We start from the raw sequence: 21689 nt of genomic DNA on the forward strand, positions 1-21689 counted from the left end.
TCTCATCGAGGTAGTATCTTAGATAAGCAGCGTGTTTCACTGTCCCACTTGCATTTGATGTCATTTCAATGCCTAATTGCAGATGGTATCTGTCCCATCACTGCGAGTTTGCCACCTGCCTCTCACATCATCTCCCATGTTGCTGATTCTGAAAATGAGCATGGAAGTGATGCTATCTGTGAGGCTGGGAAGCCAACCTGCAGCTCACTGCAGGCTTACACCCAAGCACCGAGACCTGCAGCCCTCCAGTCCTGCTCTGTGCTCCCCACATACCTGGAGAGGCTTGGTTTTCCCTGGGTTTGGTGCCAACAGCTTCCTGCGCCTTGGGGCTTGTCTGGGAGAGGCTTGAAGCCCAGAGTTACTCTCAGTTGTGCATTTGTTCTAGATCTGAATGTGTTAGAACACAGAATTGTGTTGGAATGACTTATTCCAAGCGCTATCAACTATGGGCCGTTGTGCGCTGTGGGTTTTGCCTGTGTCTCCCCTCACAGCCCTGCCTCAGTGGTTCTCTCCCGAATCAGCTGTTAGTTAGGGAAAGGTGGGAGAGGGTGGAATAGAAAAGCACGTGCTGATCATTGTGCATTTGTATGCTTGTGGGTAGCTCAGACACAGGGCAGGAACATCATCAGCATGTTAAAGGGGGCTTCAGGGGGCAGCTCTAGTGGAAGGGGTCCCTGCCCGTGGCAGGGCTTGGAGCTGGAGGAGCTTTAAGGTCCCTTCAACACAAACCATTCTATGTGGCTTCCTGTGCAAGGGGAAGCAGAGGGTGGGGAACACGGAGGTGGACACGCATTCCAGGGTTTGGCAGCAGCGTGGTTTGCTCAGAAAACGTCAGAAGTTGGCATTAGTGGCACATCGAGGTGCTGTGGCCACTTAGTCAGAGGCTGTGCTTCCCCTTGGCACTGGGGACTTCCCTCCTGCACCGGGAGTGGGATTCATTGCACTGCACAAGAACTATTCTGATCTGTCCCTCTGCTCTGATCACCTCAGCTGAGGGTGCACGGGAAGCTTCAGTGTGTGGTTGCTCTCCCCTTTAACATGACCAAGCCCCATGGGTGCAGGGGCAGTCTGACACCAGCCCATGCTGTGCCTCTGTGTCCTGTGGCAGCCCAGCTGAGGGAGGGGGAAAAGTGCTGCTGCTGTGCTCACCTGAGTAGGCAGCATGGGAGGAGCCTGTCCCAAAGCTCCACAGGCTGGGCACGTCACTTGAGTGTGGCCAAAGCCAAACTGTGGTCAGTCCAGGACCCACATTCATACCTGTTGCTGCTGGAGGCTCCATGAGAAGGCTGGTGCAGGCGGCTGGTCAGGCAAGGAAAAGAGCTTGAGGGCAACTAAGTTAAAGAACTGAAGCCTGGAGGACACGGCTTTTAATGTCACCTCTTTTCTGAAGCTATTGGCTAAAAAACAGCATTAAAACTTATATCACATTTTGCTTGTTTATCTAATGCTTGACAAGAATATGGTGGGGGGGTAATCTGTGTAGAAGCCTCTTCCAGAGTCAAAAGCTATGTCTAGAAGACTCTTCCCCCCCTTTGCCAGTTTCCACTCTCACATTGCTAAGCCAGGAGAAATGAGGGTAGCATCAGGAGCAATGACTTGGAGTTTAAATGGCATCACATCCTGCCGCTGCTCTTTTGGTTTTCTAGCCTATGAGGCAATAAAATGGGTTCTATTGCAACAGGCCAGCAGCTTAAGTTGCTATTTTGGGTGCTACGAACCAAGTCATATGCCAAAGGGTTGGCGGATTTCCGTCTGAGATGGGTTAGGAAACTCCTGTACCTTGCACAATGGTTGAGAGAAAGAGGAAATGTAGCGGGCTCACACGCTCAGTGACATCACTGAATCCCAGCCTGGTTTTGGGCAGGATGGGACCTTAAAGCTCCTCCAGCTCCAACCCCTGCCACGGGCAGGGACCCCTTCCACTAGAGCAGCTTGCTCCAAGGCCCTGTGTCCAACCTGGCCTTGAACACTGCCAGGTGGAAGTTGTTACTAAGAGCAAGCACTCAGTCACCACTCTCAGCTGTGAACTTGCCATTTCTGGCCTTCCTCCAGCACTGCTCAGCACAGGGCACTGGAGGACACACAGTGTCTCTCGCCTGCTCAGTGTGGAGGGGCTGGGGTGTGTCTGGTTTGAAGTTACTCAGCCACAAAGGAAGGGATCAAGGTCCCACCTGGTAAATGGTGCACTGGGCCAGCCCTGGGCTCTTCTGAGGGAAGGAGCCTCGAGGGGGTGTTGGCTACAAACCAGTGATGAGCAAACTTACTTTGAAAGCAGCTATTTTAAAAGGATAGTGGGAATCTAAGTGGCATTTCACCTTACTTCCAGGGACGTGTGGTGGCAGCAGACTAAAACTTCACGTGTCTGCACCAAATCTCTTACTGGCATGGCTGGTGTGTACCAGAAGACAGAAAAGGTCCATCAGGAGGCAGGTGGAGGCACTGAGGAGTCATTGTTGAGAAGGAAACTGCTCAGACACACAAATGCCACACATGGCTGAATACAGACAAGGGGAGTGCAGAGGTCTGGCTCGTATTGACAGCTCTGCTACACAAACTGCTGGTTGTTGATCACTCGTGTCATACCTTAGAGTCCTTAGCAGCACAACAGCAAGTCTCAGCGATGGCAGTAAGAATGTCCAGCAAAATAAATACAGTAAGATGAACCCTGCAGTGTTAATATCAGAAAATATCCCAGGCTGGGAGGAAAAAATAACACTTGAAGGGATAAGGCAACAGGAGAACGCATTTCCAAGCAGTCAAACTGAGGTAACGCTGTGTCTGGACAAGCAGCGGCAGCAGAACAATAGTCAGTGTTGCAGCAGCTGCTGAAGGCTCCTGGGTGAAGCGTTGCTTTTGCTTTGCATTCTCTTGGCAGTTGAACTTCTCCCCTGAAGCTGGGCCGTGTTCCTTTTGCCTTTTTAAAGCTGGTAACTTACACCTCAGTGATGACGCCGCCGGCTGCAGAAGGTGCCACACACAAGTCAAAGAGGAAGTGCAAGACAAGATTTTAATCATTAAAAGTTTATCGATAACCTCTTATATACACATAGTTATACACAAAGTGGTTCGTGAGTCCCTCCTCTGCCAGGGTTCTGCTGGTGAGGCTGAAGCTGCTCTTGGCTGGCACCGTCTCGCAGGGGGATGTGAAGGGGGAGCCGCCGGTGGCCGTGGTGACAGGTATGGCTTGTGCAGGGGCTCTGCTGCTCCTCAGCTGGGCACCGAGAGGAGCCCGTGCTCGTCTGCTGTGTCCAGAATCTTACAGATGACGGGAGACTCCACCTTGGGTGGAAGAGATTGAAACAGTAAAGACTATGAAATTGTACCTCCAGTGCCTGAAGGGGCTGCAGGAAAGCTGGAGAGGGGCTTGGGACAAGGGCCTGTAGGGACAGGCCAAGGGGAATGGCTTGAACCTGCCAGAACAGGGGAGACTGAGATGAGCTCTTAGGTAGAAGCTCTTCCCTGTGAGGGTGCTGAGGCGCTGGCACAGGGTGCCCAGAGAAGCTGTGGCTGCCCCATCCCTGGCAGTGTTCAAGGGCAGGTTGGACACAGGGGCTTGGAGCAAGCTGCTCTAGTGGAAGGGGTCCCTGCCCGTGGCAGGGGTTGGAGCTGGAGGAGCTTTAAGGTCTCTTCCAACACAAACCAGGCTGGGGTTCTGTTTTACAACAGAGCAGGAGATCAATGAAGACAGACCGCCGTAGGCACGGTTCTAGAGCAGCACTCTCTAACCCCGAGTAAGTGCTTTCTACTTTTGGGTATGACTCCCACAGCATACTCAGTGTAATTAGTGTAATTAACAGTGACCCTCCTTTCTCCAAGCAGGTGCAACTGAACAAAAAGCAGTACTTGCTTAGATGTCATGTATATGGGCTGAAGTACACTACTCATACTCTGGGAATGTCTTGGGAAGAGTCAGTAGGAGGAAGGAACCATTTCAAACATACACCTGGAGATACTCTCTGCCAGGTGGCACCTGATCATAGGGATTTCCCCATGTTTTTTCTTACCCCAAGGATGTATTGGCAAGAATGAGGCTCTAACATGTATATGGTCACGGCGTGAGGGGAATCGGATTCTTTACATCTGAAAACAGAAAGGAAATGTTGTGGTGTTTAGTGTCCAAGAAACACAGAACTAAACCATGTATTTCCCTCTAGCATTTTTAGGAAGTTGACAGTCATTGCTTTCTGCAGACGGCAGAGGCTGCCCCCTCTGACACAGAGAGCAGAGACGCAAAACATCAGCTTACTGAGAAAGTGAACTTACTTCAATTTCACAGTCACCTGCCTTGGCTTGTCTGTCAAGTCACAAACATCTCCATTTCCATAGAAATGAGACACCATCCTGCCACAAAAGATGGGAATGAAAATGTTTGGAAATAATACACGCAGTTCCTAAGCAGGTAGCTAACTTGTGTGATGCATATCTCATCATTCTTCAAATACAGGGGGCTTGGAGCAAGCTGCTCTAGTGGAAGGTGTCCCTGCCCATGGCAGGGGTTGGAACTGGAGAAGCTTCAAGGTCCCTCCCAGCCTAAACCGCTCTGTGATTCTATTTAACTCAAATATACAAACCAAAGTAGTAACACACTGTATTTCAGTGACTGCAGAAGCAAATAGTTGTTCACTCTTGGGAGATTTTTCTCTGTGTCACATCCCAAGGGTTGAATTACCTTTTCTGATGTTGCATGCTCATTAGGGGGAAATAATAATAAACCAAATACCTATACACACTGCTCCTGACAGTTGTAGCTATTTGTGAACTGAACATTCACACGCTGCAGAAGTGGCCCTGATGATTATTCCTCTCTATGGCAAACATGGGGGCAGTGATGGTGGTGGTGGTACCCATACCGAACTGTCTGTGTGCCGTCTTCCTGGAGATGATATGTTCTAGCAGCGTTCTTCCTGGCCCACTCAATGTGTTCCTCCTTGTTCCACGTACCCACCACCACGGAAGTCTTGCCAGTTTCCTTGTCCTACAAAAGGGGAAGCTGATAATTATACCTTGTATGGCGTATTTAGCAGCAAGCATATTGTAAATGATGTGTAGAATGTCAGCTCTGTCTGACACGGTACCTACATCCCCCTGCATAAACATAGGCAGCACACAGAGGATGTCTTTCCCGAAATCCAACTTAAATCACCCAAGAACAGGATGCTGTTTTTTTCCAGAGTGCAGATTCTCTAACCCCTTATTCCCCACAGCCATCTAGTGGCAGAACATGCAACTGTTTAAACATACCTCATGATACTGATGAACGTATTTGCCGTAGCAGAATTCATACTTCCACCAGCCAACACCCTGGGGAGAGGGATAATCTCAGTGTTAAAACAAAGCAAAAACCCACAAACCAGATAAAATGCCCCAAAAGAGCCACGTCCACTTCCCTCCGGACCCTAAACCACTGTTGATTTTAGCTCTCAACTTTCACATCTGTTAATTAGATGTGTTGATTCAAGATTGGCACTGAGAGGGAATCTCTTATCAGACTGATACAGGGAAGTGTATCAGAGGTGGAATAAGTGAGTTTAAGCCAAGTTTAAACCTGAAGAGCCACATATGACTAAATTCCTTAAACTAGTTGTGTACTCCCTGTTTATCTTTTAAAGAAATACTTTCCTCTTTGAAAGATAGCACAACCTCAGATGCCTTTGCTCTGCTCAGTAAGTCTGATGAGAAGTTTTTTTCCTTCTCCTTAACCAAATCAATTCTCAGGAGCTACTTTAATTTCACTGTGATTCTATTCAATTTATAAATATTCTATTTATTTATGATTGTTCAGATAAACTGAATTTCAACAGAAAGGTTAAAGATACCTTCCTGGCACGTAAGCCTTCCCGATATCAATGCAGGGAGAGGTAAGTATTAGCTGTATCAGAAAGCAGCTATGACAGTTCATGGAGAAATGAAATACATAAACCAGTTTGTGCAATTAAGGAGTAGCTATTTGATTTTATGTAGCTTATTTCTCACCCCATGGAAGCAGTAAGAACCACTCAGAAATTCCTTTATAAGCTGCTCATCAGTCAGTTTGGAGATGTGGGTTGTTCCCACAGTTAACAGTTGATGGCTACCAACAGCAACAGGCTTGTGAATGGAAGAAAATTTCTCTTCTTTTGTTGACTGCATTTCTTCCTGAAATGGAATTTTACACAAAAAACACCCATTTAGATTTCATAAGGCCCTTGCAAAGTCATAATAATTAAGTGAAGTTACTTAATACTAAGTGGGGTGACTGTAGGAATAAGTATGAAAGCATTTTGTCATTGTTTTCACTGTCTTTAGCATAGCTGAGAAAAAAAGAGCCAAATTCAAAGACTTCACACATCTGTAAACTGTAGGCTACAAAAAGTTTTAAATCAGTAGCCCAAACTTTCTTGCTTTGTTTTCATTCCAAACAAGGTAACTTACAGATGACTTCAACAAAGACTGACATGGTCTTACAAAGCTGGGTAACAGAATTTACTCCATGGAAGTGAAAGTTGTGGGTGTTACAGCATGGAAAATAAGTATTTTCTATTAAAGTGAAACAAATCCTACCTCCTTAACCTTTCTAAAAGGCATCTTCATCATTTCTTGCTGTTTCTCCAGCTGTTCCAGATTATGGGGCTTAAGTGGGGATCCTGGCAGAGACTGGCAGAAGATGTCATTCACAGGAGAGGCCCTGAACCTGTCCAAACAAGTGAGCCAAACATCACTTACCATGCCTTAAAGACAAGACACACTATTTTACTGCTCTAAGTTTCTGGCTGAGGTGCGTATTTTCCTTCTTGTACTTGCACTGTCTCAGCCAAAGCTACCCTGTTCTTATAACTGATGTGAATATGCTTTTCGCCCAGTTTAGTCTCACTCCTAATGCTGCCAGATGACTGAAAATGTGATCAAACCCCTCCTCATCAAAGGGAAAAGCTGCGTATTAAAAGGAAAACTGCATTATACATGAACTATGAATGTAGTGTCAAGGCCACACAAAACTCTCAGAAACCAGGAAACAGCAAAGGTTAAACCTGATAGATGCAGTTCCTGTATCATTAAATCATACATTCTTGTAGTGCCTGACATGTATGGCTTTTCTTAGTGCACATATATCCGTTATTCCTTTACCACTCTCTTCATGCCCCATCCCTGGCGGTGTTCAAGGCCAGGTTGGACACAGGGGCTTAGAGCAAGCTGCTCTAGTGGAAGGTGTCCCTGCCCATGGCAGGGGGTTGAAGCTGGAGCTTTAAGGTCCCTTCCAAACCAAACCAGTCTGGGGTTCTATGTCTGCAAAAAGTAGCTTATTTCAGGAAAGAAAAAGTAAGAGATGAAGCAGAGTCAACACAGGTTTCTTCTCAGTTTACATGAAGGCCTCATTAAAGCACCAAATAAGCCTTAACAGAAAATAGTAAAGTGAACATCACAATGAGAACCACAATGACAAACAAAGCATTTGTGCAGCTTTCCCTGCTCCTCCTGTTGAAAAGGGCCTTTTTAGAGAAAGCTTATTTACAAACCAAACATGCAGATACTACTCCAGGAACAAGGTGGCCTCTGGTGATGTCCTCCTAGGAAGAGGCTGTAGTACACAGCACTAGTTGTGTAATAATCACCACTGCAGTTAAAAGAACCTTAAAACATTCCATAAATTACATCTGCACTCTAGATTAAACAAGCCCTGTACCAAAGCAGCCTGGCTTTATCTCAATTTTATTTAAACAGCACTAATAGTCAGAGCAGACAAATACTACCTTTCACTGCCTTCCTCCTTGTCCCCAATTCCCACCAATTTAAAAACCCCTCAAATTGTACCAAGAGAAGAGCTAATGGAAATACTTCTGCTCAGTTAATGCAAGCCCATTATTGGGTAAGATAATGGGAAGAGCACTGGTGGCTGAAGTACTGCTCTGTGCTGTTTAAGGTACACATGACAGGAAAAGTGCTCTTAATTTAACGTGAGGTTGGTTTGTTGCTTTCTCAGCTGAGCAGCACTTCCAGCCTGCCATCTCCACCCATCTTTATTTAATGGAGACGATAAAGTGGGATAACAAAGACCTTTATGTTTATTTTAAGTATTTCCTGCTAGTGGCCAGGAAGCTTTCCCTGCCTGCCCTTTGGGAGGAGGGAGCAGCTCAAGATTTATCCTTATCAAACAACAGAACAATCTGCCTCTGCACTTTCTAGTTTGGGGCTCATACAGAGGCTTAAAAGAGTCAGAGTAAACAGGTAACAGTGTAATAGAGAAGCACAGCAGACAAAATGTTACCAAACCCATCTTCATGAGAGAATGTACAACCAAGACTGCATATTTAATAGCATAACTTATTTACTCCAACAGCAAGTGTTTATTAAATGCATGATTGAGGATTTTGTCCTTTAGACTCTCTCGCCTATTTCAGAGCAGTGATTAAATCCTCCCTTGTTCTAACATCTGCGTGCATGGGAAATTCAGAACTCCTGCCACTATTTCCCCCTTCATTTGTATGCCAGATTCACTCTTACACCACTTGAACAGACAAGAATCCATATGACTGAGACTAAATGTATCCCATAGGTGCATGGCACAATTTGGGGGCAGGAGGGGAAATCCTAAGCTTCATTTTGGAAAATAACACTGAAATTGTGAATGTTTCATATGAAAATGACTTCACAGCTGAAGGCAGTAAAGCAGGACAGAGACAGATGGGAGTTCCTTAAGTTGGGACTACTGCTAAAATAACATCAAGGTTACGCCTGAAGACTATACTTTTGTTTTCTGGAATTATGGAAGATGAAGTCTATACTCAAAATAACACACTGATGCAATCTGCATTCTTTAAATACCATGAAGATGATCCCCCAGACCTTGAAGTCATGAGCTAAGAGGAGACAGGCTGTTGTTAATCTGCCTGCAGCCTTAATGTCCTAGTTTGCGTTTCCCCAGCGCCAGGGCTAGGAACTTACCTGCTGGAAATAGCTGTACTTCCCATCTGTTTCTCATGTGAGATCAGGCATTAGAGACTTACAAACTGCAAAGGTCATGCAATTTAACCTGAAAACTTAAGAAGCCTTGCCAAAGTACATACAAGAGTCACAGCTCTGTACCAGAAACCACAGCTGGGTATGACTTACATAAGCACATACATGTGTGGCACCTGATGACAATTTGAAGTGGGGGTAGCCAAAATTAGATACTGTACCTGTATTTAGGGTGGCTGCAGAGCAGAGGTGTCAGTATAACCACTTCATATTCACAGGTGGTAACTTCTGCTACTGAAAGGATCTCATGTTTAGCTTCTGGGTGACAGATGTACATCACTGTGCTTGACCTGGGCAGGTTTTGTCTCAAGCTACAAGGTGTGCCGTTTCCCATTTCTACAGGGTAGTACGGGGTCATTTGCCCTTCTATGTTTTTGGTAGGTATCTAGGTGAAAGAAAGTGAAAAATTAAGAGGATGAACAAAGCTCCTTTGACTCTTCTGAAACAAAAGATATGCTTACACTCTGCAGAGCGGGCATTACAGCATTGAAAACAGCCTCTGTGTAGTCACTTGGTGTTTCTGCAACATGCAAATATGCTCTGGTTTATTACCTCCATACCCTGCACAAATGCACTGAGCCACACATGAGTTTTGGTTACAAAAGCAGGTGGTTTCTCTGCATGGGCTGCCTGATGTTTCAGTTCTAAGTCAGCTTGCCAGCTGTGTGCAGTGTTTTGGAAGAGCACCAAGCCAGCTATGTTCACCCTGCAGGAGACAAGGGGATGACAGTAGCTCTGCCAGACTCAGCTCAGGTCTGACCAGGCCCATTACCTTCACTTCAGTGCCAGGGCTTGTAGACTCTAAAACACCCCTGCAAAGTGATGCCTGCACTACACCTTTTGGCATTCCCAGCCTGGGCTGTTCCATATCCAGAGTATCCCACACCAGCTGTTATTGTGGCTAACAAAGTTAATGATATATACAAACCAAAAGTGTGTACAACAAGCTCTCTTCAGACTTGTCCCTTCCTGTTTCATCCAGCTTCTACTTAAAGAAATTAATTCCCCAAACTGATAAAAATCCCTTTCTGGGTTCCTAACTTGGAAGCAGCTGAAGTTCCTGGGTACCAAAAGTTCTGCTTGTGCAAAAGCCATGCTGGAACTCACAGACTAGACCTTTTCCTACCTGTGTTGCTTGAGCTAGTATAGGTTTGCAGTGCGTGACAAATCAGGCTTTGTGCTAAAAGGTGGTGGTGCCTTCTGTGGTCAGGACACTAAGCTGAGGACCTGAGACCCTTCTGTACCTACTTATTCTGCTTTTCAAACCACACTACCCTGTCACAGGCTACTGATTCTCTCCTCAAATTGCTCCATCATGAATGAAATGATGAGACATTCATGAGGTTAAAGAATGAACATGCCAGCAGCTCAACTGCTCAGGTGCTTCTTGGCTTCCAGTCACTTATCAACTCTATACTTCAATATTCAAAGGTGGGAAATGAAAATACATTCTGTTTGTCTACAAAAGAGTTGAGAAAAAAGGTACCAGGGCCTTCCCTTTCTGTCTTTCTCAATGAAACAACTGTTTTTTCCTTAAAAATAGAAGAATTATGCCTACACATTTCATTGAGGGTAACTTCAAGAAATCTGAATGCAGACAGCTGTGGTTTGCACACAACTGAAAGGCACACAGTAGGACTTAAGATACACCTCTAGTTGTGGCAGTTGCTTGAAGCACCACCCAGCTGTGTTGTCTGTTATGTGTTCTTTCCCCTTCCTGACTAGAGGACCCATGCAAATTATGGCTAAATTCTTTATGGACTGAAACCAAGACAGTGTTTGTATATCAGAAAAACTGTCAGTGCCAGTAAAAGACAATTTCCTCTGAAAGAAAAAATAATTCACCTTACAAGGAACTTAGTTTGAATTTCCAAGAGGCATAACTGCCACTGCCATGACAACGGGCCGCATTCTGACTTGGTTCTGCTCCACCAACTTATCTGGCATGTGTATTTTCTAAGATCCTCTGCAGAACCACCACTCTGTGCTATGTAAATCAGCACTGCAAGGGACATGTAGACTAAAAATTGATTTAAGATTTAAAAGGAAGGATAACTGGCAATAAGGTAGGGGGGGGTGTGTGTCCACAGGTCAGATCTGCTACTGCAAATTCCAAACTCCAATGTGCTTCAGGTACTTCCATTGTTTTGCTATCAAGTTAGTGACTCAGAACTGAATTTTGGGGCCTAAACACACAGCAAAGTTCTCTAATGGAAAAGGGAAGCAGAAAGTTTTATGGGAAGGGTCAAGTCAGCTAAGAAATCTCTTAGGGATTTTGTGCTGTAGGATTTTGTTAATGTTTTTTTTTCTGTACCCAAAATGCACAAAAGTGTCGTTAAGGGAACTGGAAAACTGTTACTAGACCATAATGTGGATTTGTGGTTATGTGTATTGTCTTCAGAGTAGAAGAGTACATAATTCATCACATTTAAGTTTAAGATTAGCATAATTTTAAGGTAAATAAGTAGAAGGGAAAGAAGATTGACTAACTAGACTACATAGCTTCCTGAGCTGGGACTGAGAATCAAAATGAGAAGAGTGCAGCTCAGGAACAGAGCTTCATTTTTTGATTCTCAATTTGGAAGGGAACTTGTAACATTAATCCCATCACATATAAATTGCCTCCACTATTGATGGCAAAAGTTAAAATAGATGGTTTTCACTTGCCTCTTTTGCACTGTCTTTGAGATTTTCTTTCTCTTCTTGATCTAGGGAATAATTAAGAATGAGGTAAGCATAAAATCTGTGAACTTGAAATAAAATGCAATTACATACACAGAAGTTTGTATGGTGTGTGTATTTGCTGGTACTTCGTGTAGATGCTGACAAGAGTCAATTTCATGAACTTGCAGGTGCAAAAGAGGAAAGAAAGGAAATAAACAGTGATCTGGGGTCCAGAGCAAACAGAACACAATAGGAACTAGCATTGTCTTAAAACACTTTTGAGTGTATAGGACAGACCAAATCCAGCCCTAGCATCAGAGGAAGGCCAGTCAGGGCAGGAGAATACATCACTCACTACTGCTGTTCTTTGAGGGGCAGCTCAAGGTGAGTGGATTACAGGCTGGGACAGTAAACAGGCAAGTTCTTCAGCTCACCCACTAGCCAGCCTCAGAGGATACACTCCTAGGAAGAAGTGGGGCCGGACTTCATGCCAGACTAATGATGCTGAGAGTAAACATCCTTACAGGGCTGGGGTTGCAAGCTGTCACAGGTGAGGATCATAGAATCAACCAGGCTGGAAAAGCCCTTCAAGCTCATCCAGTCCAACCCTTCCCCAGCACTGCCAAGGCCACCACTAACCCATGGCACTGAGGCCTCGTCTCCACGGGGCTGTGAACACTTGCAGGGATGGTGACTGCAGCCCTGCCCTGGGCAGCCTGTTCCAATGCCTGAACACCCTCTGGGGCAGGAATTGTTCCTCAGCTCCATCTAAACCTGCCCTGGTGCAGCTTGAGGCCATTTCCTCTTGTCCCATCCCTTGTTCCTTGGGAGCAGAGCCCAGCCCCTCTTGGCTCCATCCTCCTGTCAGGCAGTTGTAGGGAGCAGTAAGATACCCCCTGAGCATTCTCTTCTCCAGGCTAAACCACCCCAGGTCCCTCAGCCTTCCAAACTGCTTCAAGACTCCATTCAGAGTTAGGTGAGCAAAAGGCCACTCTGCTTTGCCATCACCCATTCAGCTGGTCCAAATTTACTGTCTCACACTCCTGCATATCAGCTCACAGTGGTTTGAGAAACCATCTATTTTTTAAGAGTAGTGTGAATTGCTATGTAGGAAGCATAAAAAGAATAGTCTGCCACCTAAGCAGAAAGCACAGAGGGTCAACATCCTAAAAGACTCAGATATGATGACTTGAAGTATATCATCACACTTAACTTCAGCACCCAGCCCCACAAAACAACTGGGATCTCAAATTAAACAATGTTTTCCGTACATCTAGGGGGAATTAGGCATCTCTGCACAGGATTAACAGCAGCAAAACCAAGCAACTCAGTAGTAAAGAAATGCCAAGCAATGCAGTTTCTGAAGCTGTGTTTCTTTTCAGGACTAAGATCCCCAGCTGAAGGCTGCAGGCAGGAATGTGAAGGAATGGGATTAAAGGTACTAAATCCCTTACAAGTTTGAGGCATTCATGTTAATCTCTTGCAGGAACAGAAAAACGTGGTGCCACCTTTTACATACCTAGAATTAAAAACCACCAACCTAGATGATGCTTTTTTCTACTGTTCGTATCATCACTGATGAATGAATGCTTACTCTTTGGATTTTTGAGAGTTCTCTGGACTAATACACCACCAAAGTGCTCACCCAGAAGGCAAATATTGGCAGATACAACCACAGAACTTCCAACATCTACTATTATTTACAGGCAAAAAAAATACAACTGCTCAGAAAATTAGTTACTCTAAACTACAGTTTGAGTTTGGGGCTCAGCTACCTAATTCCCACCAAACTCCCATTTCAGTATTTCTAAAGATCTACAGCAGGATCCCTAAAAAAACACTCTCAAACAGTTCCAAGGTTTGCAGACAATGTGTTACTACAGAAAAGCAGAGGCCAAGATGTGCTACGTACTCTGCCCTCTGCTACAGTTTGAAAGACACTTCTCCCCACCCAAAAAGAGTGGCAACAGGCTGTATTACCAAAGTCTGGTCTGTCACATACTGATTCCATCTCTTATATTATGTATTTTCTTTCCCTGACACTAATAATTGCAGATTTATGCATCTTATCATAGAATTATACAATGATTAGGTTTGGAAGGGACCTTAAGGATCATACAGTTCCAATCTAATCAATTAGCATGGCAAAACTGACAGGATGAACGGAATGTGAGGTGCTAAAAGGCATTCACTATAATAATACATTTTGTAACATGTAATCTACAATATTCTATGCTATTGCACTGGGAGTCAGTTTTGCACAGCCTGTTCCTCAGGTAGTAATAATTAAACCCCAACAATTAATAAGCATCAGCAAAATAAAATAACTCAAGACAAACCTGGTTCTGATAATGGGCTCTTCATCATCATATTCCCCAGATAGTATTCTTGGATGTTTATTTTCTACAATCAAAAGGAGTTAAAAGAGATCACAGTTACCAATTTCCATCCTTTTTCAGGTGTACAGGAATTCAAGTCTTCAAGAGGAGTTAAGCATGAACATGCCAGTGGAAAAGGGCATAATTTGAGATTACTCAATGTGCAGAAGCCTACCTGTCCTGTTTCCTTCTCCTCGTGGTACTGGCGGATGTGTTTACCATGGCAGACTTCATATGTCCAGTAAGATTCAATCTTAAAATAAACAGATTTCTGTTTAGATACATCCTCCCCGACTCCAGATTCTCCCAAAATTCTGGCTTTTGCAGCAACGAAACACAGCCCAAGCAGATGGCCTTGGGCACCCTCCAAAACAATAGCACAAGGAATGGTCTCAGTGTTCTCCAAGCATTTTGGTGTTACAAATAAATACACTGGGCAGCTTCCTTGACTTTCATACAGATAAAAAATGAAGGAAAATAGTTAAATAAGATGTAAAGACTCAGTTTTCCCCTAAACCACTGGGGCTAAGCTGCAGTGACTCCACGCAGCCTGGTTTTGACAACTGTCATTGATACAGGCTGTTTACCAACTATGCTTGACGCACTCTCCCATCGTTAAGGACTTGTGTGGGATTACACATAGGTGTAATTCAGCCACTTTCATGGTCTCTGTACCACGTTGCCTTGGTATTAAGCTTATTCTTTAATGTAAGACATGAGTCTTAAAGGGGGATGACAGTTGATGGAAAGCTAGAAAACTTTCAGAGTATTTAGAAGCATGTTTGGTTTGGTTTTCTAACACTTTTCATTGGGTTTTCACACATTATATGGCTTGATTCCTGGAAGGAAGTATTTTAAATCCATGTTCGAGATTGCTCATAGATGAACGCCATTTATTTGAATGCTGACATCTTCAATTATACAGACTTTTTTTTTATCAGCATATTAAGAGATTCATAAAGCGGTAGAGGTCTTATTTTAGACTGAATTAGTACCTGAAGTCTAAGACATATTTATCCAAACAGTTTAATATGCTAAACCTTGAAATGGACTGGATTGTAAACTTTTGATTAGCATTTGAATTATCAACACAGAAGTAACATACCCTGTATGAGCAGCTACTTTGCTTAAAAAGTGGTTCCAATAATTCTCCTGGAGTAGGACCTTTATAGTCTTTTTCTTCTTCCTATAATAGAAGGGTATTTCATTACATTAAAATTAACAGTACTTTGGTTAGTTTAGTTAATATTCATTTGAAACAGTAAAAAAACAAACCAAAAATGTTATTGCAAAATTGAAAGGTACAAGCCCTCATTAATTCCTGCCCTGAAGGAGCTGTGTGGTGATTAGGGGGGAAAAAAAAGATCATTTAATAACAAGGGGCAAATGGAAGTCACAAATAAAGTAGTCAAACCAGAAAAGTTTTGTGGCCTAGAAGTGGTGAAAGAGCAGGAACTCTCCACTTGCTTGTGTCCACAGTGGCAGGGTGGGGTGTGCACAGGCAAACAGCACCAACAAGCTTCTCATTTGTTAGTCAATGCTGATGCAGCATAACTGGGACGTCGCACAGCTTTTATGTAATTAAAAAAAGGATCAAAAAAGCATGACTAATACAGTGAAAGTTTATTTCTGCATCATTTTTGCTCTAGAAACACGCACGTTATTGAAGAGACTTCCATTCCAAGTTCTTGAGTATTAAAGACTTGTCACCTAGCCTGAAGCCCTCTGTGCTGTCAGTCACATAAAGGATGAGGGCTGTGTCAAAGTGGGAGGTCCTATCACAGGAGTGCAGCTCAACTGTTCAAGTTCTCACACCTGAACCTCAGGAGGAATAAACGACCAATGATAAACCCCAGCAAAGGCCTCCTCAAGCTACATTTTCTGTACAAACAAAGGCATTTATTTCTTTTTAAATTTAAACCTCAAATTGCGCATCCAGACGTCCAATTGAGGAAGCAACGACCCTAATGGCAGAACCACTACTGGGATAGTACTTACAGATAGGGTGATCACGATAGCAATGTTAACAACCTCTATAGCCATTTACTGACCTAGAATTTGACAACGGCACTTAAAAACCAAGCATTTCCCAATCCTAGCAATACACAGAACATAGCAATCACGTGTTGCCAAATAAGGACTTCAAAGCATTCAGACTGGCCCCACTTATTACAGAGCTAGTATGTAATACAAAGTGAAGGGGGTCCCTGCCCATGGCAGGGGGGTTGGAACTTGATGATCTTAAGGTCCTTTCCAACCCTGACTATTCTATGATTCTATGATCTACCACAAACTGTGAAGCTCTGAGGGATGCTGTAGATGCTGCTCTTCTGATCTGGGGCAGGGGGAAGGGGGGGAACTGAAAAGATGCTGTCAAGACTTGTCTGCAGTTTATAACTGCAATAAAGGCTTGACTGAACTTACCTCATTGCCACTTGCTATCAGCGGAAGCAGGCATTTATACTTCTCTTTGTCCACAGTGGTCATTATAATGTAGTTATCCTCTTTGTACAGGACACCAGTCGTAGGCTGAGAAAACAACCGACCTGTGGATTAGTCAGGTGGCTCTTTTACTGCTCCTTGTTAGAAACAGCCCAGAACTGACGAGCAGTACGCTTAATTCATAGCGGTCCGGGGTATTTCCTGGGTCTCCACAAGACTGAAGGCTTTTCTTGCCTTCTCCTTTGCTTCCACCCTCTGCCTCCTGCCACATCCCTGCTGTTATAAAGGCCGTTTCCTAAAGCAACACCCCCAGAACCACCGCACTTTTCCAGCAGCCTTTCCCATGTTGATCTTCAGGGCAGGTTCCCCTGGGATTTGCCCAGCTGACAGGCTCAGGCCGTGGCCCGAGTCCCAGAGCTCACCCTCTGTCCTGGGACCCGTGTACCACAGCCAAAACGCAGGGAGATGCTTAAGGGACCCCCCCAGCAAAGGCTACGTGGGGCTCACCCCAACCTGAAACGTTTCTGTAGCGGAACGGCTTCAAACCCAACGGCCAAGCGCGAGGGCTCCGCCGCTGGAGCCACCGCCCCCCGTTAACAGCTACAGCCGCCCGGCTCCCCACGGGAGAAAGCCGCTGAGGGAGCAGTGAGCGGCCACCCCCCGGCCCCCGCCGCGGTACCCACCAGGCTGAACTCGGTGCCGGGCCAGTTCACCCTGAAGGGGATGTCGTCGCTGAGCTGAGGGAGAGCGCGGCCGCCCTCCGCCACCACGGCGGCCGCCAGGGCCGGCAGCAGCCCGCAGAGCAGCGCCGGGGCGGGCGGCCGGTGCCGGCGGTCCCTCATGCCGGCCGGCGGGGAAGGAAGGAGGGAGGGAAGGGAGCGAGGGGAGCGCCGGGCAGCGCCGCCGCCACGTCTGCTTCCGTCAGGGCGGGCTCCCGCGCATCAACATCCGGGGCACCCGCGGCAGTGGCGGGAGGCGGCGGCTGAGGGGAGCGGGTGAGGAGCCGCCGGCTCCGTGTGGAAACCGCAGCCTTGAGCCTCACGTCGGCGGTCGTAGGGGCTCCGGGGTCCTTAACGGCTCGGTTAAAACCTCCCCGCTGCCCTGCGGGTGCTGAGTGCCGGTGCGCTGAGGAGAGGGCTCGCTGGTGGAGGGTAAGAGCTGCGGTCGCGCTCGTTCCGGTGTGACTTAAAAACGCCGAAGTGTTGGTGTTCCGGGAGGTGCTGCGTGTGCCGTTGTGGTGCCTCTGTAGTGAGCTGTTGGAGCGAGGGCAGAGGGGAACATGGAGCTGCTGCGAGGGCTGGAGCAGCTCTGCTCTGGAGCCAGGCTGAGAGAGCTGGGCTGGGGCAGCCTGGAGAAGAGAAGGCTCCTGAAGGGGAGACCTGAGAGCAGCTCCAGTGCCTAAAGGGGCTGCAGGAAAGCTGGAGAGGGGCTTGGGACAAGGGATGGAGGGACAGGCCAAGGGGAATGGCTTGAACCTGCCAGAGGGGAGACTGAGATGAGCTCTTAGGCAGAAGCTCTTCCCTGTGAGGGTGCTGAGGCGCTGGCACAGGGTGCCCAGAGAAGCTGTGGCTGCCCCATCCCTGGCAGTGCTCAAGGCCAGGTTGGACACAGGGGCTTGGAGCAAGCTGCTCTAGTGGAAGGGGTCCCTGCCCGTGGCAGGGCTTGGAGCTGGAGGAGCTTTAAGGTCCTTTCAACCCAAACCAGTCTGGGATTCCATGATTCTAGAGGAAGAAAAAACGCGGGGCAATTTTGCTGTCTGCTTTGCAGTTGGTGATGGGTGATGGTGACGTATGCGGCTAACAGCAGTGTTGTGGAAGTGTACAGCAATTCTTAAGCCTTAAAACCCCCTAATTTCTGAAATATTTACTGAGAGAAGTATGTAGAGGTAAAGGAAGCCATGATTCCGGGAAATAATCCCAGTGGTGGTGGAGAAGGTTGTGGGGGATATGTTTGGTTTATGATGTTATGTTCCAGGCCATGCTTCATTGCATTTTAATGCTTAGTTTCAAAATCGGCTGTTTTAGTCAATAGTGAACTGTTTGTAAATAGTTTGTAATCCCTTGGTTGTCTTGTGCCCTGGGCAGAAGAACCGTTTCTAGATGGGGTAATATAAATGAGATAGGTTAAAATTTGCTAAATGGCTGCACTGGGTCTAACCAATATTTTTGAGTTTTTCTGCTGTTATTTTCTTGTTTAAAGATGTAATTGTGTTATCTTTTCCTGGTTCAGCTGGTGCCAAAGTAGATAGAGCTGGGAGCAAATTCCTTTCCAGCTCAAGGACATGCACGATTTGAGGAAAATGCTAGAATACCTGCAGAGAAGAGACCTAAACTGCAAAGGGCCAGAAGGATGCAGGCAAGACCTTGGTTTGAGGCAAGGGAGAGCAACAGTTAAAGGAAAGCTGCTTAAATGAAAAGCTGGAGGAGCAGGCAAATCAATGTAGGAATACTGAGAGCGTGTAAAGTTGGAATAATCAGGGTTGTACTGCAGATGGTGATCAAAGGGAGTGTAGTCAGTGCTCAGCTCTTGTAGAAAAGCCTTATTTATTGGGAAAGACAGCGTGTTTCTAATCTTGTGATAATTATATGGTAGTAAGTCAAGATACAGGGCTTGCTCTCCTGCTGCCTGCTTGCATCCCCTCTGCCACTCCGTAGCGTGGCTGAACTGAGTGGAAAACCACCTCATAAGAGCATTTGTGTTACACAGAGCAGACACACAGGAATAGATGGGGTGGGGGAGCTGTAACAGCTGGGTTTCTTCAACATCATCTGCTCCTTAGCTTGAGTAAAGCCTGCATCCACGTGCACGCCTGAAGGAAGGGTTACAAATTGGAGTTAAACATGACAAACTTCAGGAAACGGTGATATGCAATAGTGATACAATATTGATGGGGGATGCTGCAATAATATTGTTGCCTTAGCTTTTAAGGGCAAGTGGTGTTCAAAATGTTTGTTTGTTGGAGTTTTTCCTGCTTGTAAGGGGCAACAATGGCTTCTTGCCGTTGCCTGAACTGTTCAGACTTGGAGCTTCTCTGGAGGCCATAAGTTTTCCTGTCAGCTGCTAAAGAGCTGCAGCATGACACAGTTATTCGTGTGTTTGTGCTGAAGACTGTTTTACTGAGTGTATTAAAGTAACTTAACAATTGCCAGACACTGCATTCTTCTGTGAGACTGAACTGCACCTTAGTTACCTTTTTGAAGGACTTTCTTCAGGTTTTAGTTTCTAGAGAGCAGCCTTGTCTAGGAAGGGTCTGGTCTTTATGTATCATAGAAAAAAAAAGATTTGAGAGCATGGAAGTGGGAATAAAGATGGAGTGATGCAAAAGCAAAGAAATCATTAACAATTCCTTTTTTGTGTAGTGAGAGCATGAGAGTTTTGATCTGAAAAGGTCTGTGATGCTCAAACTTTGGTAATCGGTTTATGCACAAAGCTGTTAAACATAACCAATGGATAAAAGCAAATACAGAGGTGTATGTGTATAAAATAACTCCAAGGGCTCTCTCTCTGTGTCTATATATATAAATACACACCTGAATGTCCAGCACAGTTTCCAAACTGGAACAGGTTAGACCAGTCCCATTAGAGCTTTGTTGTTTGCTCATCTGTGAGTAGCATGGAGCAGATAAATGGTTGAAGAAGGAAAGACAGAAATCATACTAGTGATCCTACAAAGCATCTGGTCATTACAGAAGGGTTTGATTTCCCTTCTCCATGAGATTTCTTGTGTGAAGAAGTGCAAATCTGCTGACAGACATTTATGATTAAGTCAGATGACACATCAGTTTTGTCAGTTCCATCACAGTGGGCCTGAAGCAGGCTTATTACCAAAGCTAGACACAAAAAGGAAGTAAAGTGTTGCATATTCAGGTTATAGATTCATATATTCACAGAGATTGATTCCCATGTGACTTAAATTAACATAGAACTTTTATTTGGAAGATTCCAAGAGAATTTATAGCTACATCAGTGTATGTACCACCCAGTGGTGTGACCCCTTTCAGCATCACAGGGAGGGTGTATCTTGACCAACTGCTGGACAAGTTCTTTTTCTTACAAATGGCCTTAGAAATTGTTTGGAACCAAGTTTAGGGGTAACTTTGTGTGTGGTTGTACAGTGAAAATGTATCTAAAATCTCTGTAAGTTGCCACAAATTTAGATTTAATGAGAAAATTCAGCATATATGGGACATAAAAAGTGTATCCCCATTTTTGTGATAACAGACCTGAAAGCACACTGGGCTTTTGCTGGGGACTGAAACTGGGCAGAGTTGTGGCTGAAACGCTACACAAGAGCAAAGGTGTATTTCCAGTGCTGTAATTAACCCCTAATGCTGACACAGTTCAAGACTACTATTAGGCAAAGAGTAGCCAGCTCTTGTATATTCTTTTTCACCATGAGACCTAACAGCACTTTCTAACAAGATGAAGTAGGACACACATTGATGTCCATCCTACCATGGATACCCTTTAAATAAACAGTTCTGGAAATCTTTCCCCAACACCATCAGTAAATTGATGCACTTTTATTGTACTGGAGTTGTATGCACAAACTGGAATGTTTTGTTACAGATATTGCTGCAATTCCTGTGAATCAGGAAAAGAAATGAGCCAGTAATATAACAAAAGCTACAGAATGCAGAGCCATACGTAATCACAATGCCCCAGCACAGTGCTTAAATAATTAAAGAGGGAATCATCACTAACGTTTTGGGATCATAGTGAGTGGAAGCATCCCCTGCCCTGTTTTAAGGAACAAGGATAAGTCTTTGAGGAACGAATTGTAGGAGTGGATGTGCCATTCTACATGTTTTAACTTTAATACAGCTTCTTAAATCTGAAGTAAGCACAAGAAAGGAAGTGCTGTTGTTGCTTGGGTTTTCTGAGGGTACTATTCTTTTAAACACTTAAATATCCTTGCAGTAAATCACATATAACTGGTTTTGGTAACAGTTAAGTATCCAGCAACACTTAAGGAGTTACTTTTTAAGTCCAGGTGAATAAATACATGTGTAAAGGAACATCTTCATTAATGCTGATTTGGGTGATGGTTATCACTGTCCATCTTTGGTGCATGAAGTCACTCAGTTCCAGCTTTGGGAATCTTGAGGGCTATTATCCTGGAAGTTCAGATCCAGCTCGTCTCCTGCTATACCACTGGGGTAGCTTTTCCACTCAGGTACATCATCCATAAACCAGCACAGTGCAGTGGAG

At 45.1% G+C, this 21689-nt stretch overlaps 3 protein-coding genes across 5 annotated transcripts in view; 1 reads left to right on the forward strand and 2 right to left on the reverse strand.

Annotated features, from left to right (window-relative positions):
- Positions 1-21689, reverse strand: part of NPHP1 (nephrocystin 1) — a 179074-nt gene that overhangs the window by 110786 nt on the left and 46599 nt on the right. The window lies entirely within an intron of this gene.
- On the reverse strand, positions 2989-17408 carry ERLEC1 (endoplasmic reticulum lectin 1). Its single transcript, XM_061461751.1, has 14 exons — positions 17162-17408; positions 16461-16565; positions 15142-15222; positions 14212-14289; positions 13998-14061; positions 11662-11702; positions 9156-9379; positions 6541-6670; positions 5974-6135; positions 5242-5301; positions 4851-4975; positions 4264-4341; positions 4005-4080; positions 2989-3279 (listed from the first exon to the last, which is right to left on the reverse strand). The coding sequence occupies exons 1-14, from the start codon at positions 17318-17320 to the stop codon at positions 3208-3210; spliced, it is 1455 nt and encodes a 484-aa protein (XP_061317735.1). The 5' UTR covers positions 17321-17408; the 3' UTR covers positions 2989-3207.
- The window catches only part of ASB3 (ankyrin repeat and SOCS box containing 3), a 28746-nt gene continuing 24534 nt past the window's right edge, over positions 17478-21689 (forward strand). Inside the window, exon 1 of the mRNA XM_061461742.1 lies at positions 17478-17629. The gene's annotated coding sequence lies outside the window, so the exon portion shown is untranslated. The remainder of the gene's footprint in view (positions 17630-21689) is intronic.

This window comes from Pezoporus flaviventris, unplaced genomic scaffold (assembly GCF_033815535.1).
Source record: "Pezoporus flaviventris isolate CSIRO_AGI_PZ_B2104156 unplaced genomic scaffold, CSIRO_AGI_Pfla_v1 ptg000031l, whole genome shotgun sequence".
Classification (NCBI taxonomy): Eukaryota; Metazoa; Chordata; class Aves; order Psittaciformes; family Psittacidae; genus Pezoporus; species Pezoporus flaviventris.

Coding starts and splice junctions, on each gene's coding strand:
- ERLEC1 (XM_061461751.1), bottom strand. CDS start 17,320: ATGAGGGACCGCCGGCACCGGCCGCCCGCCCCGGCGCTGCTCTGCGGG. Junction 4,976..5,241: donor ACGTTCATCAGTATCATGAG/GTATGTTTAAAC, acceptor CCCCTTTTGTAG/GACAAGGAAACTGGCAAGAC. Junction 4,081..4,263: donor CAGGTGACTGTGAAATTGAA/GTAAGTTCACTT, acceptor TTCTGTTTTCAG/ATGTAAAGAATCCGATTCCC.